Raw genomic sequence first — 26,697 nt, 5'->3', positions numbered from 1 at the left:
AGAAATCCGAAGATGTACCATACATGTAGCCAGAAGATCAGCCCCTCAGCCTTTACTAGGCCTATACCATGGCCGGCCAGATTGATAGCCCACTGAGCTAAAGCATAGCCATGGTTACTCATCACGAGAGCACAGTTCTCCACACTGCCTCCACTACTTTGGGTACTCAGAAGGTGTGCCTAGAGTTGATATCTGTTCCTTTTGATGATTTGTCATTAGAGTACAATCTCATTCCATGACATGAAAGTTCCGGAAATAGCGTAAGTGGAATGTCTTCTTCAGTTGTTCTAAGAACCACAAGAAGAACATGATAGAGTTGTTTTTTTGGGGAAGGCAATCAGTATGAGCTTGTCAGAACTGCAAATGTGTCCATGACATAAAAATGGCAAGGGGCCTGGTGATGGTCCTTTGATCGCTACCTTGGCCTTCACTGAAGCCTTGTCCGTTGAGACTAAGAACCACTTGGGTCAGCATTAAATAGAATATATTACAGTAATTAATTCATATTATGTACACTGAACAAAAATATAAATGCAACATGCAACAATTTCAAAGATTTTAATGAGTTACAGTTCATATAAGGAAATCAGTCAATTGAAATAAATTCATTAGGCCCTAATTGTCACGCCCTGGCTCTGGGGACTCTAGTATGTTGAGCCAGGGTGTGAGTTTTCATTTGTTTATGTTCTAGTTGTTGTATATCTATGTTGGCCAGGGTGGCTCCCAATCAGAGACGGCTGTAGCTCGTTGTCTCTGATTGGGAGTCATACTTAGGTAGCCGTTAGGCATTCATTATTTGTGGTTTCTTGTTCCGTGTTGGTTTGTTTATGTAACCAGGGACGTCACGTTTCGTTTTGTTGTTTTGATCGTATGATCATTCTAATAAATAAAATGTTCGCATTCAACGCTGCGCCTTGGTCCTCCTCTATGAATGACGATCGTGACAGAAGAAACCACCAAGATGTGACCAAGCAGCGTGTCCAGGAGCCATCGCCAGGGAGATCCCTAACAGATCTCCTTCGCCTCTCGACTGGGTCAAGCCGAGTGAGGAAGAGAAGGGCTTGACATTGTGGCAGAAGGGCGAAAGGCTGGTGAGGGACATGGAGACCTGGTCCACGGGTAGGGGAGACGCCCAGAAATTTTTTAGGGGGGGGCTAACGCCGTGGACGACGGGCCAGCAGGAGACCGCGGCAGAGCGGCCCAGCGGATTGGCAGAGGAGGCAGCCAGGTTACGGGGGCCACTGGTCGAAGAGGGGGTGGAAGATGTAGAGGCACGGCGAGAGGTACTGGCGTGTGTTGCCAGTCCGGTCCGGCCTGTTCCTGATCCCCACGTAGGGCCAGTGGTGTGTGTTCCCAGTACGGTCCGGCCTATTCCTGCCACTCGCACCAAGTCTACGGTGCGCATCGCCAGCTCGGCCCGGCCCATTCCTGCTCCCCGCACCAAGTCAGTGGTGCGTTTCGTCAGCCCTGTCCGGCCCGTTCCTGCTCGCCGCACCAAGTCTGTGGTGCGCGTCGCCAGCCCAGTCCGGCCCATTCCTGCTCCCCGCACCAAGTCAGTGGTGCGTTTCGTCAGCCCTGTCCGGCCCGTTCCTGCTACTTGGTGCGCGTCGTCAGCCCGGCACGGCCCGTTCCTGCTCCCGCACCAAGTCAGTGGTGCGCTCGTCAGCCCAGTCCGGCCCGCTCCTGCTCCCCGCACCAAGTCAGTGGTGCGTTTCGTCAGCCCGGCTCGGCCCGCTCCTGCTCCCCACACCAAGCCAGTGGTGTGCGTGCGTCAGTCCGGCACGGCCCGTGCCTGTTCCACCGGTGGCGGGTCCGGCACCGGTCAGGTGCTGCGTCACGCCGGAGCTAGAGCAATCCGCTCCACCAGTGTTCAGTTCAGCTCTGGTCAGCAGGGCCAGACCGGACCAGGGGTACTTTGGGGGGTTAGAGAAGGAGTGGGGGTCATGTCCGAGCCGGATCCGCCGCCGAGGCGGAGTGCCCACCCGGTCCCTCCCCTGTTGTATGGTTGGCGCGGTCGGAGTCCGCGCCTTTAGGGGGTACTGTCACGCCCTGGCTCTGGGGACTCTAGTATGTTGAGCCAGGGTGTGAGTTTTCATTTGTTTATGTTCTAGTTGTTGTATATCTATGTTGGTTAGGGTGGCTCCCAATCAGAGACGGCTGTAGCTCGTTGTCTCTGATTGGGAGTCATACTTAGGTAGCCGTTAGGCATTCATTATTTGTGGTTTCTTGTTCCGTGTTGGTTTGTTTATGTAACCAGGGACGTCACGTTTCGTTTTGTTGTTTTGATCGTGTGATCATTCTAATAAATAAAATGTTTGCATTCAACGCTGCGCCTTGGTCCTCCTCTATGAATGACGATCGTGACACTAATATATGGATTTTACATGACTGGGAATACAGTTACGCATCTGTTAGTCACAGATACCTTAAAAAAAAGTATTGGCGTGGATCAGAAAACCAGTCAGTATCTGGTGTGACCACCATTGATGTATATTGGCAGGAACTGGAACACACTGTCGTACACGTCGATCCAGAGCTTCCAAAACATGCTCAATGGGTGACATGTCTGTTGAGTATACAGGCCATGGAAGAACTGGGACATTTTCAGTTTCCAGGAATTGTTTACAGATCCTTGCGACATGATACCGTGAATTATCATGCTGAAACATGAGGTGATGGCGGCGGATGAATGGCACGACAATGGGCCATCACGGTATCTCTGTGCATTCAAATTGCAATCAATAAAATGCAATTCAGTTCGTTGTCCGTAGCTTATGCCTGCCCATACCATTACCCCACCGCCACCATGGGGCACTATGTTCACAACGTTGACATCAGCAAACCGCTCGCCCACACAACGCCATACACGCTGTCTGCCATCTGCCCGGTACAGTTGAAACCGGGATTCATCCGTGAAGAGCACACTTCTCCAGCATGCCAGTGGCCATCGAAGGTGAGCATTTGCCCACTGAAGTCAGTTACGACCCAGAACTGCAGTCAGTTCAAGACCCTGGTGAGGACGACAAGCACACAGATAAGCTTCCCTAAGACGGTTTCTGACAGTTTGTGCAGAAATTCTTCGGTTGTGCAAACCCACAGTTTCATCAGCTGTCTGGGTGGCTGGTCTCAGACGGGTCGTCTGAGACCAGCAGGTGAAGAAGCAGGTGAAGAAGCCGGATGTGGAGGTCCTGGGCTGGCGTGGTTACACGTGGTCTGCGGTTGTAAGGCCGGTTGGGACGTACTGCCAAATTCTTTAAAGCGACGTTGGAGGCGATATGGTAGAGAAATTAACATTACATTCTCTGGCAACAGCTCTGATGGACATTCCTGCAGTCAGTATGCCAATTGCACGCTCCCTCAAAACTTGAGACATCTGTGGCATTGTGTTGTGTGACAAAACTGTACATTTTAGAGTGGCCTTTTATTGTCCCCAGCACAAGGTACACCTGTGTAATGATCATACTGTTTAATCAGCTTCTTGATATGCCACACCTGTCAGGTGGATGGATTATCTTGGCAAAGAAGAAATGCTCACTAACAGGGATGTAAACAAATGTGTGCATAAAACTTGAGAGAAATGAGCTTTCTGTGCTTATGGAACATTTCTGGGATCTTTTGTTTCAGCTCATGAAACATGGGACCAACTCTTTACATGTTGCGTTCATATTTTTGTTCAGTGTAAATAACTGTCTCATTCTGAGATATCAAGAAGCGCTCTGTGTCAAGACGGAGTGTTTGTTGGCTCATGCTGCTACCTCAGTACAATGAAAGAGTATGGGACTTGACTTGACATCAGGGTTGTTTTGCCCCACTCGTCAGTGCGAGCCAAGGCGCAGGTGATAGTGAGTGTAGACTCTACGTCTCAGGGGAATAGGCCGTTGTACGCTGACGTAATCTCCAAGGACAAAGAGCATCTATCTACTGCACTCCATAGACCAGAGAGGCTGACATCCAGTTCATTTATCAGGCAATCTGAGGCCTCGCCTTGCACTAGGCTAGGTATTCTATTGGTGATGTCACACCATTGTTATTCAGTTCTGTTCTGTGGCTAGCTCGCAATCTGTATTCATTGTTTTTGGTGATGGCAATGTGATTGTGATTGTCTAGCTTGTCATGCATTGGGTTTTTACCTCTAAACCATGAAATTAAATTAAATGATTTTTCTTTCTGAACTCTTTGTGTTTTTATTCGGTCGGTGTTGGATAAATAATACTTATAATTTTTTTTCTGCAGTTGTTTTCCCCTTAGCAGAGACAAAGTAAAAATGCTGCATGTAATTAAATCATCATCTGCAATTTATTATCTTCTCAAGAGTACTTTTCATAATATCTGTGATAATTCAATCAGAAATAATAGAATTTACCCTTTAAAGTGCTGCTCGTTTGTTTGCAAAAGGATGCACCTAATTCATTGATATGGCCTTTCCGATGGTATCATATAATCTCTCATTGTTTAATACGAGCATGAATTTGAGCGCTTTCCTCCTTTTACATGAATCTAGCTTACTAAGAATTACACAACCATTACACATTGACAATAAAATCTCCAGAATTCAGATCTGCTTTCTCCACTCAGGACCTTTTGTGATTCACTGAGAGCATTGGTGACTAGTGAGAAGGGCCAGATTTTCTAAATGGTAAAAGTCACATTGTAGCATTGAATCGGTTGGCATTTTGCTCTTTATGCTAATGCTGGGTGCTTAATGAACTAATCTGTCTGAATTAGAAGCAGTGTGAAGCGCTGTGTGTTTGTGTGTGTGTGTGTTAGTGTATGTGAAGCAGTGTGAGCTGGGCTGATACAGAGGCTGGGGTGCAAACAGCTGCAGGCTGTGGAGATAGGGCTAAGGCTAAGCAAAGTGGGTCGATATGGAAAGTAGACACAAAGTCACAGTTATGGCATCAGATCACAATAAAACAAACAACTCGGGACACTTAGCCTAACAATCTCAAAGGGATTGCTGTTGGATACAGACTCATTTGCTAGTCCAATCTCCAGTGGTCTGACCTGGTGCATGTGTGTTGTTGAGTGATTGTAGATACTTAGGCAGAGCAGAAGTGATGGTATATACTTTATTTCCAGACAACCATGTTGTTTTAATGATACAGTATGCTTTGGTGTAGCAGCCAGCTAAGGGGAGGTAGGTTACTCCCTAGTGTATGGAAGCTCTATCAATGTATCAAATGTGTTGGGTAAAAAAATAAAACAATCATCAAAGCTATCCAGGAATATTCTTGGATCATCTGTGTTTTATTGTCCCTGGTGCAGCTAAATATAGACATGGTATACAGTGGGGGAAAAAAAGTATTTAGTCAGCCACCAATTGTGCAAGTTCTCCCACTTAAAAAGATGAGAGAGGCCTGTAATTTTCATCATAGGTACACGTCAACTATGACAGACAAAATGAGAAAAAAAAATCCAGAAAATCACATTGTAGAATTTTTAATGAATTTATTTGCAAATTATGGTGGAAAATAAGTATTTGGTCAATAACAAAAGTTTCTCAATACTTTGTTATATACCCTTTGTTGGCAATGACACAGGTCAAATGTTTTCTGTAAGTCTTCACAAGGTTTTCACACACTGTTGCTGGTATTTTGGCCCATTCCTCCATGCAGATCTCCTCTAGAGCAGTGCTGTTTTGGGGCTGTCGCTGGGCAACACAGACTTTCAACTCCCTCCAAAAGATTTTCTATGGGGTTGAGATCTGGAGACTGGCTAGGCCACTCCAGGACCTTGAAATGCTTCTTACGAAGCCACTCCTTCGTTGCCCGGGCGGTGTGTTTGGGATCATTGTCATGCTGAAAGACCCAGCCACGTTTCATCTTCAATGCCCTTGCTGATGGAAGGAGGTTTTCACTCAAAATCTCACGATACATGGCCCCATTCATTCTTTCCTTTACACGGATCAGTCGTCCTGGTCCCTTTGCAGAAAAACAGCCCCAAAGCATGATGTTTCCACCCCCATGCTTCACAGTAGGTATGGTGTTCTTTGGATGCAACTCAGCATTCTTTGTCCTCCAAACACGACGAGTTGAGTTTTTACCAAAAAGTTATATTTTGGTTTCATCTGACCATATGACATTCTCCCAATCCTCTTCTGGATCATCCAAATGCACTCTAGCAAACTTCAGACAGGCCTGGACATGTACTGGCTTAAGCAGGGGGACACGTCTGGCACTGCAGGATTTGAGTCCCTGGTGGCCTAGTGTGTTACTGATGGTAGGCTTTGTTACTTTGGTCCCAGCTCTCTGCAGGTCATTCACTAGGTCCCCCCGTGAGGTTCTGGGATTTTTGCTCACCGTTCTTGTGATCATTTTGACCCCACGGGGTGAGATCTTGCGTGGAGCCCCAGATCGAGGGAGATTATCAGTGGTCTTGTATGTCTTCCATTTCCTAATAATTGCTCCCACAGTTGATTTCTTCAAACCAAGCTGCTTACCTATTGCAGATTCAGTCTTCCCAGCCTGGTGCAGGTCTACAATTTTGTTTCTGGTGTCCTTTGACAGCTCTTTGGTCTTGGCCATAGTGGAGTTTGGAGTGTGACTGTTTGAGGTTGTGGACAGGTGTCTTTTATACTGATAACAAGTTCAAACAGGTGCCATTAATACAGGTAACGAGTGGAGGACAGAGGAGCCTCTTAAAGAAGAAGTTACAGGTCTGTGAGAGCCAGACATCTTGCTTGTTTGTAGGTGACCAAATACTTATTTTCCACCATAATTTGCTAATACATTCATTAAAAATCCTACAATATGATTTTCTAGATTTTTTTTTCTCAATTTGTCTGTCATAGTTGACGTGTACCTATGATGAAAATTACAGGCCTCTCTCATCTTTTTAAGTGGGAGAACTTGCACAATTGGTGGCTGACTAAATACTTTTTTTTCCCACTGTATAAATCCACACATAGTGTTCAACATTATTACGTTGCCCTAAATATCACATAATTCATTGGATTTAGGTGATTTTTGATATATTACAGCCATTTTTAGCTACAGTCGGGTTGAGGTGGTGTGTAGAATAGAATTAGCTGCGCTAGAAAATTCTCCCTCGTTCAATTCAAGCCTGATGAATGACTTTGCTGATACCGTTTAGAGATTCCTGTCACTGTTAGTCCAGACTGTCACAGGTATTTAACCTGGTCTGATAGAAAAACAAACACAATGATATGTGTGCCATTCATTCTTTGCAGTAATCAGGCACCATTCTTTCTTTCCATCCAGACATTCTCAAAGAACACCATCCCATTACTTTTTCTTCCGCTGACATTCTAAAATAATGATCCTGCCATTCTTTTCCAGATAAAATGGGAGCGAAAAACAGCAAGCTGACCCCAGAGGTGATGGAGGATCTGGTAAAGAGCACGGAATTTAACGAGCATGAGCTGAAACAGTGGTACAAAGGCTTCCTCAAAGACTGCCCTAGTGGACGACTCAATCTGGACGAGTTCCAACAACTCTATGTGAAGGTAGCTACAGAACACTGTCACTCTGCCAAAATCTAACTGCACCCTATTCCCATCAGGCTCTGGTCAGAAGTAGTGCACTATATAGGGAATACGGGTGCCATTTGGGACGCACCCTGTCACTTTGCCAACATCTACACAGACACAGACCCTTTTATCAGCAATGTCTCCATATAGTAGAGTAGCGTAGAGTACAGTACAGTACAGTAGAGTAGAGTAGAGTACAGTACAGTAGAGTAGAGTAGAGTAGAGTAGAGTAGAGTAGAGTAGAGTAGAGTAGAGTAGAGTACAGTACAGTACAGTAGAGTAGAGTAGAGTAGAGTAGAGTAGAGTAGAGTAGAGTAGAGTAGTAGAGAAGAATAGTACACTCTTTATTGGTGCGATAGACCAATTGGTTTAGCAGTGGATTGAAATACACTAGGACAGATATAGGACCCCCAAGGCTTGGTAGTTGAGGAAGTGATGTCGTACTACATTCCTTCAATTACTCCACAAGTCCATGTGTTCGAAAACCATACAACTCAACACTCTACAGAAATGTTGAGAACTAGAAGAAATGCAGAGGTTTTGGAGCTTTGTAAGGATAACAGAACCATATGTCATCGCAGTGGCAAAGCAACTGAAACAATATGATCCTATGGCAAGCTCATTAACAGTACTGTAATTAGTAACAAGAACATTACAGTACGTGATATCATACTCCTGTCTTATTCGTTCCTTCATCTGTATCCGTTATGTTATTCTTTCCCTCCTGTATCCGGGCAGGAAACGAATCGACGGTGGAGCAACTCAAGAGCAACTCAAGAGCACATTGATTATAATCTCCTTTAATATTTATCTCCTCATCTTTAGAGGGGCTCGGGGAGAAATTATTATTCACAGGCCATAAGGTGAGAAGAAAATGTCTTAAAAAGGGAAATTCATTCCATTAGAAACCATGAATTATATACAGTGCCTTTGGAAAGTATTCAGACCCCTTGACCTTTTCCACATTTTGTTAGGTTACAGCCTTATTCTAAAATTGATTAAATTGCTTTTTCTCCTCATCAATCTACACACATGACAAAGCAAAAACAGGTTTTTAGAAATGTTTGCTAATAAAAAAAAAAAAAAAAACGGAAATATCACATTTACATATTCAGTACTTTACTCAGTACTTTGTTGAAGCACCTTTGGCAGCGATTACAGCCTCGAGTCTTCTTGCGTATGACGCTACAAGCTTGGCACACCTGTATTTGGGGAGTTTCTCCCATTCTTCTCTGCAGATCCTCTCAAGCTCTGTCAGGTTGGATGGGGAGCTTCGCTGCATAGCTATTTTCAGGTCTCTCCAGAGATGTTCGATGTCCGGGCTCTGGCTGGGCCACTCAAGGACATTCATAGACTTGTCCCGAAGCCACTCCTGCGTTGTCTTGGCTGTGTGCTTAGGGTCGTTGTCCTGTTGGAAGATTAACCTTCGCCCCAGTCTGAGGTCCTGAGTGCTCTGGAGCAGGTTTTCATCAAGGATCTCTCTGTACTTTGCTCCGTTCATCTTTCCCTTGATCCTGACTAGTCTATCAGTCCCTGCTGCTGAAAAACATCCCCACAGCATGATGCTGCCACCACCATGCTCCACCGTAGGGATGGTGCCAGGTTTCCTCCAGACGTGACGCTTGGCATTCAGGCCAAAGAGTTCAATCTTGGTTTCATCAGACCACAGAATCTTGTTTCTCATGGTCTGAGAGTCTTTAGGTGCCTTTTGGCAAACTCCAAGCGGGCTGTCATGTGCCTTTTACTGAGGAGTGTCTTTCGTCTGGCCACTCTACCATAAAGGCCTGATTGGTGGAGTGCTGCAGAGATGGTTGTCCTTCTGAAAGGTTCTCCGATCTCCACAGAGGAACTCTAGAGCTCTGTCAGAGTGACCATTGGTTCTTGGTCACCTCCCTGACCAAGGCCCTTCTCCCTCGATTGCTCAGTTTGGCCGGGTGGCCATTTCTAGGAAAAGTCTTGGTGGTTCCAAACTTCTTCCATTTAAGAATGATGGAGGCCACTGTGTTCTTGGGGACCTTCAATGCTGCAGAAATGTTTTGGTACCCTTCCCCAGATCTGTGCCTCGACACAATCCTGTCTCGGAGCTCTACGGACAATTCATTCGACCTCATGGCTTGGTTTTTGCTCTGACATGCACTGTCAACTGTGGGAGCTTATATAGACAGGTGTGTGCCTTTCCAAATCATGTCCAATCAATTGAATTTACCACAGGTGGACTCCAATAAAGTTGTAGAAACGTCTCAAGGATGATCAATGGAAACAGGATGCACCTGAGCTCAATTTTGAGTTTCATAGCAAAGGGTCTGAATACTTATGTAAATAAGGTATTTCAGCTGTTTATTTTTAATACATTTGCAAAACTTTCTACAAACCTGTTTTCGCTTTGTCATTATGGGATATTGTGTGTAGATTGCTGAGGATTTGTTTTTCTTTAATCCATTTTAGAATAAGGCTGTAACGTAACAAAATGTGGAAAAAGCCAAGGGGTCTGAATACTAATCCTAAATACAGATAGGTTTAATGAAACTTTCAGTTAATTTTATATAGGTGAGTTTAATCTTTATAATCTTCTATTTAATTAATTTTGTATGCTATGCTGTATGAATATTGACCATTAATGAAGTGTCATGCATCCTGGAGTGAAGATTTGTTGTTAGTGGATGACAGTGCCTTCAGAAAGCATTCACACCCCTTGACTTTTTCCACATTTTGTTGTGTTACAGCCTGAATTTAAAATCGATTCAATAGAGATTTTGTGTCACTGGCCTACACACAATACCCCATAATGTCAAAGGGGAATTGTGTTTTTCGAAATGTTTACACATTAATTAAAAATGAAAAACGGAAATGTCTTGAGTCAATAAGTATTCAACCCCTTTGTTATGGCAAGCGTAAATAGGAGTAAAAAATTGCTTAACGAGTCACATAATAACTTGCATAGACTCACTCTGTGTGCAATGAAAGTGTTTAACATGATTTTTGAATGGCTACCTCATCTCTGTACCCCTCACATACAATTATCTGTAAGGTACCTCAGTCAAGCAGTGAATTTCAAACACAGATTCAACCACAAAGACCAGGGAGGTTTTTCAATGGCTCGCAAAGAAGGGCACTTATTGGTAAAAAAAAAGCTGACATTGAGCATGGTGAAAAGTAAAGTGTATTAATTACACTTTTGATGGTGTATATAGATACAGGCATCCTTGCTAACTCAGTCGCTGGAGAGGAAGGAAACTGCGCAGGGATTTCACCATGAGGCCAATGGTGACTTTAAAACAGTTACAGAGTTTAATGGCTGTGATAGGAGAAAACTGAGGATGGATCAACAACATTGTAGTTACTCCACAATTCTAACCTAAATGACAGAGTGAAAAGAAGGAAGCCTGTAAAGAATAACAATATTCCTAAATATGCATCCTTTTTGCAATAAGGCACCAAAGTAAAACTCCAAAAAACAGCAGAAAAGTGGCAAAGAAATTAACTTTATGTCTTGAATACAAAGCGCTATGCTTGGGGTAAATCCAACACAACACATCACTCTTCATATTTTCAAGCATGTTGGGGATGCATCATGTTATGTGTATGCTTGTCTTCGGCAAGGACTAGGGAGTTTTTTTTTAGGATAAAAATAAATGGAATAGAGCTAAGCACAGGCAAAATCCTAGAGGAAACCTGGGTCAGTCTGCTTTCCACCAGACACTGGGAGACAAATTCACCTTTCAGCAGGACAATAACCTAAAACACAAGGCCAAATATACACTGGAGTTGCTTACCAAGATGACATTGAATGTTCCTGAATGGCCTAGTTACAGTTTTGGCTTAAATCACCTACAAAATCTATGGCAAGACTTGAAAATGGCTGTCTAGCAATAATCAACAACCAACTAAGAAGGTAGAGGCAACAATACATCACATGACGCAGCCACAAGATATTTCCGTATTTCACTTTCAATATTTCAAAAAACATGTTTTCACCTTCTCATTATGGTGTATTGTGTGTAGATGGGTGAGAGAAAAAATAAATGTAATCAAGTTTGAATTCAGGTTGTAACACAAAATTTTTTTAGAATAAGTCAAGGGGTTTGAATACTTTCTGAAGGCACCGTATAGCCACTTACATCTTAACCCTGGTCGGTCCTCTCAGGAAATGCCCCGTAATGAAAGACATGTTAAATCATGTTAGAGAGTATCTAAAGTTACGGCTAGAAATATCTATGCTGCTCTAGGCTTTGGCCCAAATTCCCTATCGGTCAAAGTCAAAAGTAGTGCACTATAAAGGGAATAGGGTGTCATTTGGGAAGCACACCTAGTCTGCTTTAGCTAAGAGGCTTTAGAAAACGCTACAAGACATAAACACATATCCAAGTATCTGTGCAGTAGGCCTACCTGTACACCCTCTTAGCCCCGTTTGGGGTTCTGTGTGACAGGCTGAACATCTACACGTTGGAGACCATCTTACTGGAATGCACAACCAATGTATTGAGTGCACTGTGGGTAAAAATTCTGTACCAAACAGAGTGGGGTTCCAAAGAGGTCTCAGAGGCTGGTGGCTGCTGGCGAGTTAACCTTTTATTGCGGGGTCCTATTGTGTTTCCAGGCAACAGGATATCAGTGAAAGGGTTTTATTTAAATCTAAAGGCTCTGATAGTGAGAACATTGATTACCTCACAATAGCTGCACAGACTGTTCCTGGGAAAAGGGGATGGTGTGTGGGTGTCCCCGCGTTCACGTGTGTGTGTTGTGTGTGTGTGTGTGTGCGCACTTGTGTGTGTGCATGCGCCCTCACGTGTGTGTGTGTCCCAATGATGTGTGTGTGTTTGTGTGTGTGTGAAGGTATGTTCGGTGTGACTTACATATGTTCAGCGACCGTGAGAGAGGGGGTGATAGAAGGGGGATAGGGGCAGTTGGCTGCGACATCATGCTTTTGAATGGTTCACATTCCGTCCACCTGAGCCAACTGTCCAGATGCCATTTCTTTAACTAAATACTGAATTATTATACATCTATTGAGTCCCAGTGTGCTGAAATAGGCAAGGTCAAAACAGGATTACATTTTTCTTTTCAGTCACTTCTTTTTCATTTGAACTGCGTTTGTAGTGACAATAATTTTGTTGGCGTCAAGGGAGTGAACGTTTTTTGGGTGAGCACAATATCAGTGCATGCTGAGGGCTTTGGTGTTTTTTTTCTTTTTTTCTCTGTGGTAGATTCTATTTCGATCCTCTCTGTTTACGTGTGTAGCTGCGTACCAATGATTTCCAATTATAGTTTTCCAGACTGAACTCAGAAATCGATCAGCTGTATAGATTGAGTTGCGCTTTTGTGAGCACAATGAACTGCTAGCATGTTTGTTTTTAACTTAAGCTAATGAGTGTTGACGTCAGGGGGTGTCTGGACTCGGTCTGGAATGGTATACATTGTAGTAAGAAAGTGTACAATTTAGAACGTTGGACTGGTGGTTTATCAGTAGACAAATGTCAGTGGTAGTATCATTAAAAAAGGTAATTATGGTTGGTGATTATTACATAATTGGCTTCCATCAAAACACAGTGAAAATAGGTTGCTCTGAGCTGAATTTCAGTCTTGAAGGAGATGAATTGTATGTAATCTGTCATCAGTGATGAACTGCAGAGTAATGGACTTAATGTATGGTTCCTGCTGAATACAGCTATCAGACTGTAATTGGCCTGAGGGGAGCATATGCACTGGGTTGTACAGCACTATGCAGAAGCCTTTATACTGACATCACCCACAACCCATACAACACCATGCAGGAACTTGGTCTCTCGCTACACAGCAGGCAATCACACAGATCGAAACCCAACCCCCGCCCCCCACACACACACTGACGGAAACCTATCGCTAACACTGCACCACACCAGGACACACAGCACAGTGCCCTGACCTGGATTGATGGGCTGGATAGATAGATTCTGGTTTGGCGCTTCTCACTTCAATAGCTGCAGGGTATTTGATGCAGAGTGTGTGTGTGTGTGTGTGTGTGTGTGTGTGTGTGTGTGTGTGTGTGTGTGTGTGTGTGTGTGTGTGTGTGTGTGTGTGTGTGTGTGTGTGTGACCCGCCCCACCTCCCAGACAGTCGCAGCATTACTATCATAAGTTTGGAATGAATGACCTTGTCGGACGCTTTTATTTCCACAAATGGAAACAGTCATATGATCAGTGGCTGACAGAGACGAGGGCAGCAACACACCAGGTGATCAGATGTTTGACAGACAGGACGTGATGCCTCCATGACAGATGCTGTATGTTACACTCTGTCTTTGCCACTGGTACTAATAAGAGGTCTGGACACTGGCTTAAAGGTGCAATCTGCAATATGACCTGCTGTTCAATAATGATGTAGCCTATACCAATTGATTCTTGAAGAATATAACTTATAAATGCCTGATCAGATTAGTACAACAGTTTTACTTCATCATTACCCAGAATATACCTTTTTTAATACATTGTTTGTAAAGCCTTTGCCGAAAATCAAATTAAGGATTGTGCCTTTAAGCCTTTACATCTCGCTGCAAGGGTGGATGTGTGTAGAGAGACGTGTTTACATGGCCTGGGTGCCCCCTGATGCCCTCCACAATGGGGCATATAAACTATTACCCACTACCAGTGCTCTTTCTTTCTTTCTTTCTTTCTTTCTTTCTTTCTTTCTTTCTTTCTTTCTTTCTTTCTTTCTTTCTTTCTTTCTTTCTCTCTTTCTTTCTTTCTCTCTCTCTCTTTCTTTCTTTCTTTCTTTCTTTCTTTCTTTCTTTCTTTCTTTCTTTCTTTCTTTCTTTCTTTCTTTCTTTCTTTCTTTCTGTCTTTCTCTCTCTCTCTCTCTCTCTCTCTCTCTCTCTCTCTCTCTCTCTCTCTCTCTCTCTCTCTCTTTCTCTCTCTCTCTCATTACAGTCTCTCTGCCTGAGTACATCTGTAGCGGCAGTGGTCTAAAAATAGCAGCTGTCATTTGAAGCGCTCACACGCCATGTTCCATCACTGTCACAACAGAGGAAGAATTGAAAAGACTTCTATACTTTTCACTTCATTCTGTCTGAACTGGAGTCATTGCTTCGTATTTCGTACACAAGTGGAACTGTCCGTGTGAGGTGCTGCATGAATATAGAGACAACATTAGGCTACTGATTGCTCCATCTGTTTTCCAGTTATGATTAGATGGGATTTAAATTAATCTTGTGTGTACGTGTGTGATACAAGCATCCATACAAGTCACATAGGAGCTAGTGGAAGACTTGGTGAAGGAGGAAAATTGCCAACTGTAGTTTTTAGGGGGAATTTGTTTCAACTTTTAACTTAATGATATATAGCCATTGATTCTTAAATGATATAACTCTCTTTATCCATGTCTTCATTCCAGCACAACAGTTACATAAGTTAAGTTTGTAATTGGAGGGGCGAGGGGAGGAGACTGTGCGGGGTGAGGGGAGGGGACTAAGCAGGGCGAGGGGAGGGGGCTGGGCTGGGTAGGGGAGGGTACTGGGCTCAGCGAGGGGAGGGGAGGGTACTGGCACTTCAATCAAAATGTTATGATTTTACATTTTAGCAGACGCTCTTATCCAGAGCGACTTACAGTTAGTGAGTGCATACATTTTCATATTGGCCCCCCATGGGAATCGAACCCACAACCCTGGCGTTGCAAACACCATGCTCTACCAACTGAGCTACAGGGGGCCTAGGACTGGTTATCAATTATATATTGCCTTTCACTTTTTCAACCATAAAAAAAAAGAAAATCATGAATATATTTTGTCTGAGTTTGTTTAGCTATGGACACTTGAGACAAGCTAAAAAGCCTTTATATAATCATGTGTGTGTGTGCAGGTCTGGAGCAGCAGAGTAGAGGGGGGTTGTGTTGTGCCAACCAGGTCTTGTTATCCCGCAGGCCAACTGCACATCTAATTCAATCGCTAGAGAAAGGGCAACATACCCATCCACTGCTCCTCTGACTGGAGAGAGAGAGAGAGAGAGAGAGAGAGAGAGAGAGAGAGAGAGAGAGAGAGAGAGAGAGAGAGAGAGAGAGAGAGAGAGAGAGAGAGAGAGAGAGAGAGAGAGAGAGAGAGAGAGAGAGAGAGAGAGAGAGAGAGAGAGAGAGAGAGAGAGAGAGAGAGAGAGAGAGAGAGAGAGAGAGAGAGAGAGAGAGAGAGAGAGAGAGAGAGAGAGAGAGAGAGAGAGAGAGAGAGAGAGAGAGAGAGAGAGAGAGAGAGAGAGAGAGAGACTACACTAAATAGGATGATGGTCTGAACTCTCTCTTTTTAATTAACTTCATAACAATTGAATGCGCTCTTAATTAGTTTTCTACCAAATCTATGTGGTGTGATTTTAGCGATGGTAGGAGACATTGAGGAGACATTTGGTAGTGGCTGTCCCCAGGTCTACCTGACAGCCACTAAAAGGGTTAGTGTAGAGACTAGGGCTTTCCCCAGGTCTACCTGACAGCCACTAAAAGGGTTAGTGTAGAGACTAGGGCTGTCCCCAGGTCTACCTGACAGCCACTAAAAGGGTTAGTGTTAGAGACTAGGGCTGTCCCCAGGTCTACCTGACAGCCACTAAAAGGGTTAGTGTAGAGACTAGGGCTGTCCCCAGGTCTACCTGACAGCCACTAAAAGGGTTAGTGTAGAGACTAGGGCTGTCCCCAGGTCTACCTGACAGCCACTAAAAGGGTTAGTGTAGAGACTAGGGCTGTCCCCAGGTCTACCTGACAGCCACTAAAAGGGTTAGTGTAGAGACTAGGGCTGTCCCCAGGTCTACCTGACAGCCACTAAAAGGGTTAGTGTAGAGACTAGGGCTGTCCCCAGGTCTACCTGACAGCCACTAAAAGCTGAGTCAGAGGGATGCTGTTGGATGGCCCTCCTTCCTCTGCTTCCTCTCTCACTGCCCCCCTCTGCTGGATGATAAACACACTGACAGTATTGGGCTGAGATGATCCACCAGGGTGAAGTTTCTCCAAGTTACTGATCTAGGATCAGCTTCCCCTCCCCCAACACTAACTTTAACCATTAGTGGGGAAAATGACCCAAGAGCAGCGTCTAGGGGCAACTTCACCCTACTCCCGAGGGCTATGCTGAACACTTTTGTTTCATAATGTCTTCACTTACTAGCTGGTTAATACAGAGAGAAGCGATATTACTGATAAAATAATCGGACATTGCTGTGTTATTTCATTTAGTGACCTCCCCCTGTGAAGGCTTTCACAATCAGTGTCTCGCTTTTCAAGACCTGAATGATCCTAAGAGACCTTGGACAAACGTCACTTGCATAATACTTGCATTTAGATTGCATCCCAAATTGAACCCTATTCCCTATATACTGTAGTGCACTGCTATTGACCTGCGCACTGGTCAAAATGTGTTAACTATATAGGGAGTAGCGTGCCGTTTGGGATAGTCAGTTTGTTGACACCATAATGTGGTTAGAATTCCAACCTTTCCTTTCATTCCCCCTGCTGTTTTAGAGGATATCTGTAGTGTACAGCCTTTTGTATAATCTGTCATTATTAGCTTGGTATTTTCTCATGTTTCCATCATGGGGGATACTTGGGAGTGGGTGCGCTGCTCTGGACTCTTTCCCTGTAGCCTCAACTCTCTCTCTCTCTCTCTCTCTCTCTCTCTCTCTCTCTCTCTCTCTCTCTCTCTCTCTCTCTCTCTCTCTCTCTCTCTCTCTCTCTCTCTCTCTCTCTCTCTCTCTCTCTCTCTCTCTCTCTCTCTCTCTCTCTCTCTCTCTCTCTCTCTCTCTCTCTCTCTCTCTCTCTCTCTCTCTCTCTCTCTCTCTCTCTCTCTCTCTCTCTGTGTGTGTGTGGTTGTGTGTGTGTGTTTTATAACTGAGACTGCGGTCCTGAAGGGTGCTGGCTGGCAATGCTGCCTGAACTTAGCTCTCTCCTCTCTCTCTGCCTTGCATGTAACTGACTGTTATGTAAGAGTTCTTAAAGCATCTTAGAGCCCCCGTCAGTAGGTCGGTCGGTCTCCCACAAAACTTAAAACATCCAAATGATGGATGCTGGATTATGCATGTACTCAGCAGCCCTCTCTCTCTTTCTGCTCTGTGAACAAGCCAGCGTCTGGCAGGACAAGGGGTTGCGTCTCAAATGGTACTCTATTCCTTGTACAGTGCACTACTTTTGATCAGGGCCCATAGGGACACCCATTGGGACACCCATAAGGACACCCATAGGGCTCTGGTCAAATGTAGTGCACTATATATATGTAATAGGGTGCCATTTGGGACACAACAAGATTAACAGCCATATTCAGTATCAGGCTAACAGCTCCCTCTCCCTGCTAACAGCCATATTCAGTAACAGGCTAACAGCTCCCTCTCCCTGCCAACAGCCATATTCAGTAACAGGCTAACAGCTCCCTCTCCCTGCCAACAGCCATATTCAGTAACAGGCTAACAGCTCCCTCTCCCTGCCAACAGCCATATTCAGTAACAGGCTAACAGCTCCCTCTCCCTGCCAACAGCCATATTCAGTAACAGGCTAACAGTTCCCTCTCCCCTGCTAACAGCCAAATTCAGTAACAGGCTAACAGCTCCCTCTCCCTGCTAACAGCCATATTCAGTAACAGGCTAACAGCTCCCTCTCCACTGCTAACAGCTATATTCAGCAACAGGATAACAGCTCCCTCTCCCCTGCTAACAGCCATATTCAGTAACAGGCTAACAGCTCCCTCTCCCTGCCAACAGCCATATTCAGTAACAGGCTAACAGCTCCCTCTCCCTGCCAACAGCCATATTCAATAACAGGCTAACAGCTCCCTCTCTCTGCCAACAGCCATGTTCAGTAACAGGCTAACAGCTCCCTCTCCCTGCCAACAGCCATATTCAGTAACAGGCTAACAGCTCCCTCTCCATGCCAACAGCCATATTTAGTAACACGCTAACAGCTCCCTCTCCCTGCCAACAGCTATATTCAATAACAGGCTAACAGCTCCCTCTCCCTGCCAACAGCCATATTCAGTAACAGGCTAACAGCTCCCTCTCCCTTGCTAACAGCCATATTCAGTAACAGGATAACAGCTCCCTCTCCCTGCCAACAGCCATATTCAGTAACAGGCTAACAGTTCCCTCTCCCTGTCGCCTATTCACTAACAGCTCCCTCTCCCTGCTAACAGCCATATTCAGTAACAGGCTAACAGCTCCCTCTCCCTGCCAACAGCCATATTCAGTCTAACGCTAACAGCTCCCTCTCCCTGCTAACAGCCATATTCAGTAACAGGCTAACAGCTCCCTCTCCCTGCCATCAGTAACAGCTAACAGCTCCCTCTCCCTGCTAACAGCCATATTCAGTAACAGGCTAACAGCTCCCTCTCCCTGCTAACAGCCATATTCAGTAACAGGCTAACAGCTCCCTCTCCCTGCTAACAGCCATATTCAGCAACAGGCTAACAGCTCCCTCTCCCTGCTAACAGCCATATTCAGTAACAGGCTAACAGCTCCCTCTCCACTGCTAACAGCCATATTCAGTAACAGGCTAACAGCTCCCTCTCCCCTGCTAACAGCTCCCTCTCCCTGTTAACAGCCATATTCAATAACAGGCTAACAGCTCCCTCTCCCTGCCAACAGCCATATTCAGTAACAGGCTAACAGCTCCCTCTCCCTGCTAACAGCCATATTCAGTAACAGGCTAACAGCTCCCTCTCCCTGCTAACAGCCATTTCGTGGCTAACAGCTCCCTCTCCCTGCTAACAGCCATATTCAGTAACAGGCTAACAGCTCCCTCTCCCTGCTAACAGCCATATTCAGTAACAGGCTAACAGCTCCCTCTCCCTGCTAACAGCCAAATTCAGTAACAGGCTAACAGCTCCCTCTCCCTGCTAACAGCCATATTCAGTAACAGGCTAACAGCTCCCTCTCCACTGCTAACAGCTATATTCAGCAACAGGATAACAGCTCCCTCTCCCCTGCTAACAGCCAAATTCAGTAACAGGCTAACAGCTCCCTCTCCCTGTCAACAGCCATATTCAGTAACAGGCTAACAGCTCCCTCTCCCTGCCAACAGCCATAGTCAATAACAGGCTAACAGCTCCCTCTCCCTGCCAACAGCCATATTCAGTAACAGGCTAACAGCTCCCTCTCCCTGCCAACAGCCATATTCAATAACAGGCTAACAGCTCCCTATCCCCTGCCAACAGCCATATTCAGTAACAGGCTAACAGCTCCCTCTCCCCTGCTAACAGCCATATTCAGTAACAGGCTAACAGCTCCCTCTCCCTGCCAACAGCCATATTCAGTAACAGGCTAACAGCTCCCTCTCCCTGCCAACAGCCATATTCAGTAACAGGCTAACAGCTCCCTCTCCCTGCCAACAGCCATATTCAGTAACAGGCTAACAGCTCCCTCTCCCTGCCAACAGCCATATTCAGTAACAGGCTAACAGCTCCCCTCTCCCCTGCTAACAGCCATATTCAGTAACAGGCTAACAGCTCCCTCTCCCCTGCCAACAGCCATATTCAGTAACAGGCTAACAGCTCCCTCTCCCTGCCAACAGCCATATTCAGTAACAGGCTAACAGCTCCCTCTCCCTGCCAACAGCCATATTCAGTAACAGGCTAACAGCTCCCTCTCCCCTGCTAACAGCCATATTCAGTAACAGGCTAACAGCTCCCTCTCCCCTGCTAACAGCCATATTCAGTAACAGGCTAACAGCTCCCTCTCCCTGCTAACAGCCATATTCAGTAACAGGCTAACAGCTCCCTCTCCCCTGCTAACAGCTATATTCAGCAACAGGCTAACAGCTCCCTCTCCCTGCCAACAGCCATATTCAGTAACAGGCTAACAGTTCCCTCTCCCTGCCAACAGCCATATTCAGTAACAGGCTAACAGCTCCCTCTCCCCTGCTAACAGCCATATTCAGTAACAGGCTAACAGCTCCCTCCCCCTGCCAACAGCCATATTCAGCAACAGGCTAACAGCTCCCTCTCCCCTGCCAACAGCCATATTCAGTAACAGGCTAACAGCTCCCTCTCCCTGCCAACAGCCATATTCAGTAACAGGCTAACAGCTCCCTCTCCCTGCTAACACCCTCTGCTAACAGCCATATTCAGTAACAGGCTAACAGCTCCCTCTCCCTGCCAACAGCCATATTCAGTAACAGGCTAACAGCTCCCTCTCCCTGCTAACAGCTCCCTCTCCCTGTTAACAGCCATATTCAGTAACAGGCTAACAGCTCCCTCTCCCTGCTAACAGCTATATTCAGCAACAGGCTAACAGCTCCCTCTCCCTGCCAACAGCCATATTCAGTAACAGGCTAACAGCTCCCTCTCCCTGCCAACAGCCATATTCAGTAACAGGCTAACAGCTACCTCTCCACTGCTAACAGCCATATTCAGTAACAGGCTAACAGCTCCCTCTCCCTGCCAACAGCCATATTCAGTAACAGGCTAACAGTTCCCTCTCCCCTGCTAACAGCCATATTCAGTAACAGGCTAACAGCTCCCTCTCCCTGCTAACAGCCATATTCAGTAACAGGCTAACAGCTCCCTCTCCCTGCCAACAGCCATAGTCAATAACAGGCTAACAGCTCCCTCTCCCTGCCAACAGCCATATTCAGTAACAGGCTAACAGCTCCCTCTCCCTGCCAACAGCCATATTCAGTAACAGGCTAACAGCTCCCTCTCCATGCTAACAGCTATATTCAGCAACAGGCTAACAGCTCCCTCTCCCCTTCTAACAGCCATATTCAGTAACAGGCTAACAGCTCCCTCTCCCTGCCAAAAGCCATATTCAGTAACAGGCTAACAGCTCCCTCTCCCTGCCAACAGCCATATTGAGTAACAGGCTAACAGTTCCCTCTCCCCTGCTAACAGCCATATTCAGTAACAGGCTAACAGCTCCCTCTCCCTGCTAACAGCCATATTCAGTAACAGGCTAACAGCTCCCTCTCCCCTGCCAACAGCCATATTCAGTAACAGGCTAACAGTTCCCTCTCCCCTGCTAACAGCCATATTCAGTAACAGGCTAACAGCTCCCTCTCCCTGCCAACAGCCATATTCAGTAACAGGCTAACAGCTCCCTCTCCCCTGCCAACAGCCATATTCAGTAACAGGCTAACAGTTCCCTCTCCCCTGCCAACAGCCATATTCCAGTAACAGGCTAACAGCTCCCTCTCCCTGCCAACAGCCATATTCAGTAACAGGCTAACAGCTCCCTCTCCCTGCCAACAGCCATATTCAGTAACAGGCTAACAGCTCCCTCTCCCGCTAAGTCCCTCTCCCTGCTAACAGCCATATTCAGTAACAGGCTAACAGCTCCCTCTCCCTGCCAACAGCCATATTCAGTAACAGGCTAACAGCTCCCTCTCCCCTGCCAACAGCCATATTCAGTAACAGGCTAACAGTTCCCTCTCCCCTGCTAACAGCCATATTCAGTAACAGGCTAACAGCTCCCTCTCCCCTGCTAACAGCCATATTCAGTAACAGGCTAACAGCTCCCTCTCCTGCCAACAGCCATATTCAGTAACAGGCTAACAGCTCCCTCTCCCTGCCAACAGCCATATTCAGTAACAGGCTAACAGCTCCCTCTCCCCTGCTAACAGCCATATTCAGTAACAGGCTAACAGCTCCCTCTCCCTGCCAACAGCCATATTCAGTAACAGGCTAACAGCTCCCTCTCCCCTGCCAACAGCCATATTCAGTAACAGGCTAACAGCTCCCTCTCCCCTGCCAACAGCCATATTCAGTAACAGGCTAACAGCTCCCTCTCCCTGCCAACAGCCATATTCAGTAACAGGCTAACAGCTCCCTCTCCCCTGCTAACAGCCATATTCAGTAACAGGCTAACAGCTCCCTCTCCCCTGCCAACAGCCATATTCAGTAACAGGCTAACAGTTCCCTCTCCCCTGCTAACAGCCATATTCAGTAACAGGCTAACAGCTCCCTCTCCCTGCTAACAGCCATATTCAGTAACAGGCTAACAGCTCCTCTCCCCTGCTAACAGCCATATTCAGTAACAGGCTAACAGCTCCCTCTCCCCTGCTAACAGCCATATTCAGTAACAGGCTAACAGCTCCCTCTCCCTGCCAACAGCCATATTCAGTAACAGGCTAACAGCTCCCTCTCCCCTGCTAACAGCCATATTCAGCAACAGGCTAACAGCTCCCTCTCCCCTGCCAACAGCCATATTCAGTAACAGGCTAACAGCTCCCTCTCCCTGCCAACAGCATATTCAGTAACAGGCTAACAGCTCCCTCTCCCCTGTTAACAGCCATATTCAGTAACAGGCTAACAGCTCCCTCTCCCCTGCTAACAGCCATATTCAGCAACAGGCTAACAGCTCCCTCTCCCTGCCAACAGCTATATTCAGTAACAGGCTAACAGCTCCCCTCTCCCTGCCAACAGCCATATTCAGTAACAGGCTAACAGCTCCCTCTCCCCTGCCAACAGCCATATTCAGTAACAGGCTAACAGCTCCCTCTCCCCTGCCAACAGCCATATTCAGTAACAGGCTAACAGCTCCCTCTCCCTGCCAACAGCCATATTCAGTAACAGGCTAACAGCTCCCTCTCCCTGCCAACAGCCATATTCAGTAACAGGCTAACAGTTCCCTCTCCCCTGCTAACAGCCATATTCAGTAACAGGCTAACAGCTCCCTCTCCCTGCTAACAGCCATATTCAGTAACAGGCTAACAGCTCCCTCTCCCCTGCTAACAGCCATATTCAGTAACAGGCTAACAGCTCCCTCTCCCTGCCAACAGCCATATTCAGTAACAGGCTAACAGCTCCCTCTCCCTGCTAACAGCTCCCTCTCCCTGCTAACAGCCATATTCAATAACAGGCTAACAGATGCCTCTCCCTGCTAACAGCCATTTTCAGAAAACAGGCTAACAGCTCCCTCTCCCTGCTAACAGCTCCCTCTCCCTGCTAACAGCCATATTCAGTAACAGGCTAACAGCTCCCTCTCCCCTGATTACAGCTATATTCAGCAACAGGCTAACAGCTCCCTCTTCCTGCCAACAGCTATATTCAATAACAGGCTAACATCTCCCTCTCCCTGCCAACAGCCATATTCAGTAACAGGCTAACAGCTCCCTCTCCCTGCTAACAGCCATATTCAGTAACAGGCTAACAGCTCCTCTCCCCTACTAACAGCTATATTCAGCAACAGGCTAACAGCTCCCTCTCCCCTGCTAACAGCCATATTCAGTAACAGGCTAACAGCTCCCTCTCCCTGCCAACAGCCATATTCAGTAACAGGCTAACAGCTCCCTCTCCCCTACTAACAGCTATATTCAGCAACAGGCTAACAGCTCCCTCTCCCTGCTAACAGCCATATTCAGTAACAGGCTAACAGCTCCCTCTCCCTGCTAACAGCTCCCTCTCCCTGTTAACAGCCATATTCAGTAACAGGCTAACAGCTCCCTCTCCCCTGCTTACAGCTATATTCAGCAACAGGCTAACAGCTCCCTCTCCCTGCCAACAGCTATATTCAATAACAGGCTAACAGCTCCCTCTCCCTGCCAACAGCCATTTTCAGTAACAGGCTAACAGCTCCCTCTCCCCTGCCAACAGCCATATTCAGTAACAGGCTAACAGCTCCCTCTCCCCTGCTAACAGCCATATTCAGTAACAGGCTAACAGCTCCCTCACCCTGCCAACAGCCATATTCAGTAACAGGCTAACAGCTCCCTCTCCCTGCCAACATCCATATTCAGTAACAGGCTAACAGTTCCCTCTCCCCTGCTAACAGCCATATTCAGTAACAGGCTAACAGCTCCCTCTCCCTGCTAACAGCCATATTCAGTAACAGGCTAACAGCTCCCTCTCCCTGCTAACAGCCATATTCAGTAACAGGCTAACAGCTCCCTCTCCCTGCCAACAGCCATATTAAGTAACAGGCTAACAGCTCCCTCTCCCTGCTAACAGTTCCCTCTCCCTGCTAACAGCCATATTCAGTAACAGGCTAACAGATGCCTCTCCCTGCTAACAGCCATTTTCAGTAACAGGCTAACAGCTCCCTCTCCCTGCTAACAGCTCCCTCTCCCTGCTAACAGCCATATTCAGTAACAGGCTAACAGCTCCCTCTCCCCTGATTACAGCTATATTCAGCAACAGGCTAACAGCTCCCTCTTCCTGCCAACAGCTATATTCAATAACAGGCTAACATCTCCCTCTCCCTGCCAACAGCCATATTCAGTAACAGGCTAACAGCTCCCTCTCCCTGCCAACAGCCATTTTCAGTAACAGGCTAACAGCTCCCTCTCGACTGCTAACAGCCATATTCAGTAACAGGCTAACAGCTCCCTCTCCCTGCCAACAGCCATATTCAGTAACAGGCTAACATTTCCCTCTCCCTGCCAACAGCCATATTCAAAAACAGGCTAACAGCTCCCTCTCCCTGCCAACAGCCATATTCAGTAACAGGCTAACAGCTCCCTCTCCCTGCCAACAGCCATATTCATTAACAGGCTAACAGCTCCCCCTCCATGCCAACAGCCATATTCAGTAACAGGCTAACAGGTCCCTCTCCCTGCCAACAGCTATATTCAATAACAGGCTAACAGCTCCCTCTCCCTGCTAACAGCCATATTCAGTAACAGGCTAACAGCTCCCTCTCCCTGCCAACAGCCATATTCAGTAACAGGCTAACAGTTCCCTCTCCCCTGCTAACAGCCATATTCAGTAACAGGCTAACAGCTCCCTCTCCCTGCTAACAGCCATATTCAGTAACAGGCTAACAGCTCCCTCTCCCCTGCTAACAGCTATATTCAGCAACAGGCTAACAGCTCCCTCTCCCCTGCTAACAGCCATATTCAGTAACAGGCTAACAGCTCCCTCTCCCTGCCAACAGCCATATTCAGTAACAGGCTAACAGCTCCCTCTCCCTGCCAACAGCCATATTCAGTAACAGGCTAACAGCTCCCTCTCCCTGCCAACAGCCATATGCAGTAACAGGCTAACAGCTCCCTCTCCCTGCCAACAGCCATATGCAGTAACAGGCTAACAGCTCCCTCTCCCTGCCAACAGCCATATTCAGTAACAGGCTAACAGCTCCCTCTCCCTGCCAACAGCCATATTCAGTAACAGGCTAACAGCTCCCTCTCCCTGCCAACAGCCATATTCAGTAACAGGCTAACAGCTCCCTCTCCCTGCCAACAGCCATATTCAGTAACAGGCTAACAGCTCGCTCTCCCCTGCCAACAGCCATATTCAGTAACAGGCTAACAGCTCCCTCTCCCTGCCAACAGCCATATTCAGTAACAGGCTAACAGCTCCCTCTCCCTGCCAACAGCCATTTTCAGTAACAGGCTAACATCTCCCTCTCCCTGCTAACAGCCATATTCAGTAACAGGCTAACAGCTCCCTCTCCCTGCCAACAGCCATATTCAGTAACAGGCTAACAGCTCCCTCTCCCTGCCAACAGCCATATTCATTAACAGGCTAACAGCTCCCTCTCCCTGCCAACAGCCATATTCAGTAACAGGCTAACAGCTCCCTCTCCCTGCCAACAGCCATATTCATTAACAGGCTAACAGCTCCCTCTCCCTGCCAACAGCCATATTCAGTAACAGGCTAACAGCTCCCTCTCCCTGCCAACAGCCATATTCAGTAACAGGCTAACAGCTCCCTCTCTCCTGCCAACAGCCATATTCAGTAACAGGCTAACAGCTCCCTCTCCCTGCCAACAGCCATATTCAATAACAGGCTAACAGCTCCCTCTCCCTGCCAACAGCCATATTCAGTAACAGGCTAACAGCTCCCTCTCCCCTGCTAACAGCCATATTCAGTAACAGGCTAACAGCTCCCTCTCCCTGCTAACAGCCATATTCAGTAACAGGCTAACAGCTCCCTCTCCCCTGCTAACAGCCATATTCAGCAACAGGCTAACAGCTCCCTCTCCCTGCTAACAGCCATATTCAGTAACAGGCTAACAGCTCCCTCTCCCTGCCAACAGCCATATTCAGCAACAGGCTAACAGCTCCCTCTCCCTGCCAACAGCCATATTCAGTAACAGGCTAACAGCTCCCTCTCCTGCCAACAGCCATATGCAGTAACAGGCTAACAGCTCCCTCTCCCTGCCAACAGCCATATTCAGTAACAGGCTAACAGCTCCCTCTCCTGCCAACAGCCATATTCAGTAACAGGCTAACAGCTCCCTCTCCCTGCCAACAGCCATATTCAGTAACAGGCTAACAGCTCCCTCTCCCTGCCAACAGCCATATTCAGTAACAGGCTAACAGCTCCCCTCTCCCTGCCAACAGCCATATTC

General features: G+C 46.6%; 1 protein-coding gene across 1 annotated transcript in view; it reads left to right on the top strand.

The window, feature by feature from the left end:
* The window catches only part of LOC121548616 (visinin-like protein 1), a 63,632-nt gene that overhangs the window by 3,536 nt on the left and 33,399 nt on the right, over positions 1 to 26,697 (top strand). Inside the window, exon 2 of the mRNA XM_041860126.2 lies at positions 7,299 to 7,465. Within this exon, the coding sequence (XP_041716060.1) occupies positions 7,304 to 7,465 (162 nt within the window). The 5' untranslated portion in view covers positions 7,299 to 7,303. The remainder of the gene's footprint in view (positions 1 to 7,298; positions 7,466 to 26,697) is intronic.

This window comes from Coregonus clupeaformis, chromosome 33 (assembly GCF_020615455.1).
Source record: "Coregonus clupeaformis isolate EN_2021a chromosome 33, ASM2061545v1, whole genome shotgun sequence".
In the NCBI taxonomy this organism is placed as follows: Eukaryota; Metazoa; Chordata; class Actinopteri; order Salmoniformes; family Salmonidae; genus Coregonus; species Coregonus clupeaformis.
This window is presented reverse-complemented; position numbering and strand designations above follow the sequence as displayed.